The sequence below is a fragment of the Galeopterus variegatus genome, unplaced genomic scaffold, assembly GCF_000696425.1.
Source record: "Galeopterus variegatus unplaced genomic scaffold, G_variegatus-3.0.2 Scaffold3974, whole genome shotgun sequence".
In the NCBI taxonomy this organism is placed as follows: Eukaryota; Metazoa; Chordata; class Mammalia; order Dermoptera; family Cynocephalidae; genus Galeopterus; species Galeopterus variegatus.
This window is the reverse complement of record NW_007730085.1, coordinates 190532-198832: the sequence shown is the minus strand read 5'-3', so window position 1 is coordinate 198832 and position 8301 is coordinate 190532. Positions and strand designations below refer to the sequence as shown.

General features: G+C 54.5%; 1 protein-coding gene across 1 annotated transcript in view; it reads left to right on the top strand.

Annotated features, from left to right (window-relative positions):
- TTC7A (tetratricopeptide repeat domain 7A) overlaps positions 1-8301 on the top strand; it is a 32877-nt gene that overhangs the window by 902 nt on the left and 23674 nt on the right. Inside the window, exon 2 of the mRNA XM_008586398.1 lies at positions 5160-5276. Coding sequence (XP_008584620.1) covers positions 5160-5276 — 117 coding nt within the window. The remainder of the gene's footprint in view (positions 1-5159; positions 5277-8301) is intronic.

Here is an 8301-nt window from a genome sequence, read left to right as displayed (position 1 = left end):
GACATGTCTAGCTGGGTGGCAAGAGCTGGACTTTGGCTCAGGTTTCTGGCTCCTGGGCCAGTGTCTTTTCACTCTAGTGTCACAGTACAGGGTTTGAGGACAATAATGTGGCCATTCCTTTCCTAGAATGGCTCTTGTCAAAGTGCCTGAATATGGAAGAGCCACTAGATCCTGGTATTATGGCATTCTGGTCTCAGGGACTCTCCTCAGTTAATATTTTTGGCCTTGCCGGGTTTCTGTCCCCTGGGATGAAGAGCTCCCCGCCCCCACAGTCAGGAGGAGCCAGACACCTCGTGTTATGCCCAGAGCACACTGTTCCTCCCCAGGCTTTGCTCTCACGTGGAGTAAAACTTTGCTTCTGGACAATGTGAAATGGAATTGGCCAGCACTTTGCTTGCCAGCTGTGTATCCAGCTCGCAGTGCAGCTGTGAGTCAAGTGACAGGCTGCAGTTCTAAGCGAACACGGTGTGCTCAGCACTGGGCCAGGCTCTGGGGAGCAAGGCAAGTGCTAATGTGGAAGGGATGGGGCCTGTCTCACAGGTACTTGCTGTCCGGGTGGGAACACACAGTGGGACACAGAACAGGGTAAATGGTGGTTTTACCATCTGCAGGCAGGATAGGCTGCGGGCTGTTTCTAGAATATCTGGCTCTAACAATGCTTGATATGAGTTTATCTTCATGATTAAACTCTTAAACAAAGGTGGCAAAACAGATTTATATAACCAGTTAGGAAGAGAAAAATGGCTTCCCTCCACCCTCCTAGGTTCTTTGGGCTACGAATTATATTGACACAAGACAGATCAACAGGAGAAAAACCCTATTTTATCAAATACATATGCATAGAAGTCTCCCAAAATATGCAGCTCAAGGAAGGGCCAGGTGATTGAAGCTTTTACAACATCCTGAGCTACAGAAAGGAATCAGAGCTTAGGGCAGCAAGTTATGGGAGGCGGGGGAGGAACCATGTGGTGAATAAAGGTTGTCTTGTGCAGATAACAGTCTCTCGGGTAGTAAAAAGCTGTCCAGGGCCGGCCCGGTGGCGCACTGCTACAGTGCGCCGCTTGGGAAGCGTGGCGGCGCTCCCGCCGAGGGTTCAGATCCCACATACAGACCGGCCGCTCACTGGCTGAGTCGTGGTGCAAACGACACCGAGGGTTGCGATCCCATTGCCGGTCCCGGTCCGGTACAGGCGCGACACTGAGGGTTGCGATCCGTTGCCGGTCACGAAAAAAAGACAAAAAGAAAAAAAAGCTGTCCAGAGCAGCTCCCTTCCTGATACAGATACTTTTTTTTTTTTTTTTTTGACCGGTAAGGGGATCGCAACCCTTGGCTCGGTGTCGTTTGCACCACGCTCAGCCAGTGAGCGCAACGGCCATCCCTATATAGGACCCGAACCCACGGCCTTGGCGCCATCAGCACCACAGTCTCCCGAGTGAGCCAAGGGGCCGGCCCTCTGATACAGATACTTTCACTAATGTAGGTTTTCTTTATAAATGCCAATTTCTTTTACAAAAAGGCAGCTTTTCAGAGCAACTTCTGTGTCTGCAGTTTCTCAGAATAACCAGATCAAAGTACGCCAAAGTATATTTGGGGTGGATATTCTGGCTTCCTACAGTCATATTGTGGGGTGGTGTGTCCTGAGCCCCAACAATATATGTAGTATGTAATTAAGTGCTAACACAGTCCCAGACCTTCAGAGGAGGGCTTCTTGAAGGAGGACTGGAACCACGGGATTAAAATGGTGGTTTTTGAAAGTCTCTGGACCCTTTATTCAACTGACATTACAGATTCCTTCAGTTAAGACAGAGAAGCGAGGAGCTGGGAGCTGGGCTGCTGAAAGGAGTTGGGGAGCCCTGGGCTGCCTTCTCTGTCCCCTGCCCCCACTGCCAGCAGCCTCCCCACCCAGGAAGCACAGCGTTGACGAGGCTGTGGCGGCAGCTGTGACCCCTGTGTGTGGGCCCAGGTGCCGCCCACCAGCCATGACAGCAGGCCAGGCTGTGTCAGCTTTCTCCTGAGTTCTGAAGAACTGGGCCTGCGTGTGGGTGGATGGGTGGAGAGGAAGCCCTGGGCTCCGACAGGATTGGTTGTCTTAGAGTTGCTCCTTCTGAGGGGGTGAAGTGGTCTGCTGATCCCTGCAGTGAGCGGGGAGACGGTTCAGAGGTGCATTAGAGGCAAGCCAGTGGGCGTGCAGTCCTGGTGGCAGGGGCTGGGGGGTGGACAGCCCCCATGGGGCACACAGAGGAAGTCAGAGTGAGCCTGTCCTGAGGCTTGGGGAGCTGCCTGCTAATACCCATGTGGTCAGCATAAGTTCGTGGGGAGGATGAGCTGGAGTGGGAAGTTGGATTGATGGTGTGGACAGCCAGGGCAGGGCTCTTTGGTGGAAGAAGAGCCCTCTGGCAGTGCCCAACTGCCATGGCAAGGAAGTCTCCCCAGGAGCTAATCTGGAGCCTCCAGGATCGGGGAGTGAGGGATCAGACCAGAGAGTGACTGTTGGAGCACTTGCTCCAGCCCAGAAAGGATGTGGTTGGGTTGAGAAATTTCACACTGGGTCACTCATGCTAATGGAATGTCAGCACCGTGAAGCCCCAGCCTGCCTTGGTAGAAGCGACTGCTATGCCAGCTCAGCTTCGGCCACTCCTGCTCCAGCCACATGGTGTGGGCAGATCTATCGTGGGCCCATCCTGGCTCTCAGGGATGCAGGGAGCCGCGTGGGAAGGGGGCTCTGGCAGAGAGAAGCATGCTGAAGAAGAGGCCTGTGTGTGGAGAGCCCACCCTGCCCAGGGGAATGTTGCAGGACTGGTCTGCCTGGGGAACTGTCCCCAGAGAACCAGCCCAGCCCTGCCGAGGGGACTCCCCTGCTCTGGCCGCCTAAGGGGAGGGGCTTTGTGGCCTCACTAACATCCATGCTCCAACCAGCTGCTCCCCTCCCCCACACTCCCAAGCTTCTCTCATCCACTCCCAACCAAATCCCACCTCACCCTCCTTCTCAGCAAACCCCAGCTCCAGCCAGACCCTTCTCTGTTTTTTCCTTGCGCTGAGTCTGATCCAAAAATATAGCACTTGATTCTCTGGGCAATTTGTCATTTATAGCACTCTAATTGTTACCTTGAAGGCAGAAATTGTGTCTTTTACTTTATATTTCCAAAAGCAGAGGCTTGTAGAGTGTTGGGCCGTTTGGGATTCTGGGAAAGGAGAGTAGAGTTGTGGGACCCGTTCTCTCCAACAGCTGCACACAGGCGTGCTGAGACCCCGTTCCTGCTCAGGAGTGTACCCTGTGCTGGCCGTACTCCCAGGCCTGTGTGGATCATGCCGTGGGGACCCGGGTTTCTGCCCTCAGGACCTTACAAGCCAGCCCAGTGGTCATTAGCTGATGTTCCAAGAAGGATGCCAGACATCCGAAGAGTTGGGAGACCTGAGGTTTAAAGTCAGGCTTGGGGGTGGGATGAAAATGGATAGGAGAGACTATGTCAGGGGGGGAGCCTGTGTGCAGGGACACAAAAGACATTTTTGAGGAAAAGTAAGGAAAATAATCCTTGCCCAGAACCCAAACCCCCTCATCTAAAAAGAGGACTGGGCAAATTCTATTCATTCTCTGCCAAAAAGTCACAAACTAAGAGGAACAAGGTGTGAAAAGAAAGGACAGTCATGGGACTAAGGACATCAAAGTTCATAGTGAGGCTGGAGGCCCAGGTCTCAGTGCAGAGGAAAGGGAGGCCAGGCCCCCAGCTGACGGAGGCCAGAGGGGCAGCTCCTGGATGCAGGCCTTGCCTCCCTGGTGCCCCCCTCTGCAGCATGAGAGGGCTGGGGAAAGGGCCTTCGGGTGCAGAACCCAGCTTCCATGAAGGCCTGTGTGCCAACCTCAGATGGGCAGGCAGGACTACCAGGCAGTGGTCAGGTTCAGGGCCTGACAGTTCATGTTGATTTGCTCAACAGCCATGTTGTGAATTAAAGGGCCTCACTGCTACTCCTCGCTGCAGACCCAGAGTGCAACCTTGTTCAGGTGTGCTCAGCCAAACTCTCCACAGGCTGCCCAGGCAGCTGGTGTGCATCAGGACTGCTGGCAGCACTGGTGGTAAAAACATGACAGTTCTTCCATACTGGCTGATGAATAGCCACTGCCTTGACCCCTCCTCCAGGACCCCCAGACCTCCCCAGCAACTGAAGGGCTACTGCCTGGTGTATCAGGGCCTCCAAGACCCCACCCCAGTTCTTGGTGAATGAGTGTTCCGATTGGTCTATGTTAAATATTTTGGCCATCCTGCTGTGTCTGGGGGCAGAAGGAGGAGCCAACGACCCTTCCAGGTGGAACTGCCCTTTCTCTCTTCCCAACCACTTAAGAGCCACATCTCCACACCGGTCTCACTGCAGAGGACTTCAGCTTTTCGGGTTGAAAGAAATTCTGAAGTTGCTGTCTCATTGCACAGTAGCTCTTCCTAAATGGTGATTGAGTAGATTTCATGCTGCTTTGATCCTCTTGATATATAAAGGGAGCTATTTTAGGAAATTCAAGGAAGAATCCTTTGATAAAGTGTAACACCACCTTCCTCTTATACCCAGGGTCAGGAAACAAGGTTTTCAGTTCCATTTAGAAGAGGTTAATTTGGCACCTATTGTGTGTTGCCAAAGTAGAAATCAGAACTGTGCCCTTCAGATGACCTTGTCACCAATTCCTTGCTTACCCTCACTCACTGATTCAAAGGTACTTTCTGGGTGTGTCTCGTATACAAGGCCCTATCCTGGGCCCTGGAACATATAAGTATAAAAGCCGTGTGTTCAGTAGGACACCGGATGCTGCCTAGCTGAGGATGTGGCAGGAAGAGCAAGGCAAGCAAGACTAGTAATCACACTTGACCGTGCTTTAGAGGAGGGGCAGGTTGGTATATGATCAGTGGAATGATCCGGATGGGCACTGACAAATGCGGAATAGTGCTCCATGTGTTGGCAGTGAAGATGGGGAGAAACTGAGGCACAGAGAAAGAAAGTGAGCAGTTCAGGGGCACGACAGAGGCTGCCATGCTCTCAGGTACTCTGCCTTCTGTGGGCTGGGAGGTACACAGATGGGGGCTGCCCTGGTGGTGCAGAATCCCCTGGGGTCTCACCCTTGGAGTAAAAGTGGAGCCCCCGCTGGGGCACGCTAAGTGCTGCTCTTCCTCCCGCAGCCTGATGTTTACCAAGGTGAAGCTGGAGCAGGTATTTAAAGGCCCGGAGGAAGCCCTCGTGACCTGCAGACAAATGCTGAGGCTGTGGCAGACCTTGTACAACTTCTCCCAGCTGGGGTGAGTGGCTGTCATTGTCCCTGGCATTACCAGAGGGTGGAGGGCAGAGTTGTCAGGCAGTGGTTGCCAGGGCAACAGTCCACCACTGAGTGGCCTCGATGCCTGACAAGATGGGTGGTGATGATGTTTGAATAGGAATGTGGAACTTTATGCTCACGGGGCTTCTTACATCTGTGGTTTAGTTTTAGCCTCTTGACAATCCTCTATGAAAAGCGTAAAGACCCTATGAAGGAAAGTGAAGTTCAGGGTGCTGAGAAAGAAAAGAGAAAATTAAGCACCCGAGCCAAGTGCTGGGCTTGTTGCTTTTTCTTACACATCAGCTGCTTATATTTTATATGTCACCAGATTTTATTCTTAGCCCTGTAAGGAGACTGAGACTCAGAGGCCTCATAATTTGCCAGTCTCTTGCCTGGTAAATGGTAGTGCCGGGACTTGAATCTGGATCTCCTGAGTCCCAGCCCATGGAGCCTGTCACTTCTATCCTGGTTCCATTTGGAGGCTAGAAGAGGAGGAGGAGGCGGCGGCAGGATCCTGAAGAGCCACTCCACTCCTCCCCAGTCACCCACGATTTCCATGCATCCTGCCTCCTCCTACAGTCCCCCTCCTGGGCTCTGGGTTTTTCCTGGGCCACAGCAGAGCACTCTTGCCCAGGCTGAATCTGCAGGTCTTTGCTCAAACCCAGTGGGATGCCTGTGTGGCCCAAAGGGAAAGGGGAGCCTCCTGCAGGAGCGCACTGCCTCTTCCTGGTCCTCCCCTCGCCTTATATGGGATTGCTACTGTGTCACCTCCATAAGGCCTTAGGGGACCCCACTCTGGTGGGTATTTGCATTTTCACAAGGACTCTGGGAGCCTGGAAGGCTTTCAGTCTCCCCAGAGGAACATCTCCAATGGTGAAATTTACAGAGGAGGCCCCAGGGTGATCGGATGGAGTAAAAGACCCTGGGCAGGGTCAGCCCTCACTTTGCAGGCCTTTGAGCCTGGGAAATTCCAGGGCAGAGCAGGACCAGTGGGTGGAAGCTGCCAGCAGGAAGCTGTGGGGTGAAGGGGGTCTGTGTTCAGTGCCCTTGCTCTCCCGCTCCTTGGCTATGGCAGCTCAAGCAGATGCACACCCTGGTTTCCCTTCTGTAGGGAGCTGCCCCTGGAGCTGGCTACACTTTGTCTGTATCATCTGGATGGCTGGTTGCCTGCTCCTCCAGTGGCCGCTCATGATGGGGTCTGAACTGCAGTCTTACCTCCTAACATTTAAGGGGCCGGGGCAGTGGGGTTTGCCTTGAGGTCTATTCAAGTCACCATCCACACACTCCATCTCTGCTTTGAGAGCCCGATGGCGCTCATCACCACAGGAAGCCCCTAAGCACCTCTCCTGGGAACCTCTGGCAACTCCCCACCCAGGGTAGAGCGGAGCTGGCCCACTACCTGGACCAGAAGCCTGCATCCAGTACCCTCCCAGCTTTCCCAGGAGACCTCCTAACATTTAAGGGGCCGGGGCAGTGGGGTTTGCCTTGAGGTCTATTCAAGTCACCATCCACACACTCCATCTCTGCTGTGAGAGCCCGATGGCGCTCATCACCACAGGAAGCCCCTAAGCACCTCTCCTGGGAACCTCTGGCAACTCCCCACCCAGGGTAGAGCAGAGCTGGCCCACTACCTGGACCAGAAGCCTGCATCCAGTACCCTCCCAGCTTTCCCAGGAGATAGGGAGGACTCTTTTCTGAACCTGGGGCCACAGGTCAGAAACCGGGGCTTGTAAAATCTAGTTTGGGTCAGCCAAGGATCAAGACCAGAATCAACAGCCTGGAGGCCTGGTCTACCCCACCCCACCTACCCACCAGGCCCCACCTCCTGCTGCACTCCCTGCACACCCCCTTCCTCTGCTCTGGCTGGGCCAGTCTCATGCTGCTGGGTTCTCATCAATGTTCTCATTGCCCCTGAGGCCCGGTGCAGATGCCTCCCCTCCATGTAGCCACCAACCACCCAGCCTCTAAACTGTTTCAGCTTAACCCTGTCCTTGTGGGGTTTTGCTAAGTGCTCAGCTTGGAGTGTCTCTTTTCTCCATTTGGGCTGGAAGGTTCTTCAAGGTAGGGACTGTGGAGCCCTGGGAGGGAAGGCAGGAGGGGAGCTGTATCTGCAGGCCTGCCCCATGACAGCACTGCTAGGCACTGCCCATGTCGTCCCATTTACACCCACAGCCACTTTGTGAGGTGCCATTGTTGTGCTTTTTTTCAAGAAGAGAAAACTACAATGTAGAAAGGTCAAGGGGGTTTGCTGAAGGTCACTAAACTAAGAAAAGCTGCCCCTGATTCTAACCTAGTGTCACTAGCTCTTCTGCCCCCACACTGGGTCAGTCGGATGCCTCCTGGGAGTGGGGAGCAGGCGGGAGGGAAGGGAACCACCAGGCGGTGCTGCACTTTGGTGGTGGTTTCCTCCAATGCTCACTATGAGGGCTGCACCGCAGGCCTGAGTTGGGGTGGCAGGGACGCCCTGGACCCTGGGTTCTTTGTGGGACCACCATCCTGGTGCCCCGCTGAAGGGAGGAAGCCTCTGACTCTGGTTGGGTCGCCTTCTCTTCTCCTGCCTTTCTGCCTTTGCCCCCTGTTACTTCCCCAACTAGCAGGGGCGGTGCTGCACTTTGGTGGTGGTTTCCTCCAACACTCACTATGAGGGCTGCACCGCAGGCCTGAGTTGGGGTGGCAGGGACGCCCTGGACCCTGGGTTCTTTGTGGGACCACCGTCCTGGTGCCCCGCTGAAAGGAGGAAGCCTCTGACTCTGGCTGGGTCGCCTTCTCTTCTCCTGCCTTTCTGCCTTTGCCCCCTGTTACTTCCCCAACTAGCAGGTTCAAGGGCTGGGGGCTTCCTTGGCAGTGGAAGGGGCTGGGTGGGAATGTGCCCCAGCGTGGCCATAACAGGCTGTGCTGCCTTTCTGAGCTGGCGGCTCCTGCCTGCCTCCCCTACCTCCCACTCTGAGAAAAGACCACCCCTGCCCCCAGCAGTATTGGAGCTGCAGTGAACTAGGGGATTGGGGGCT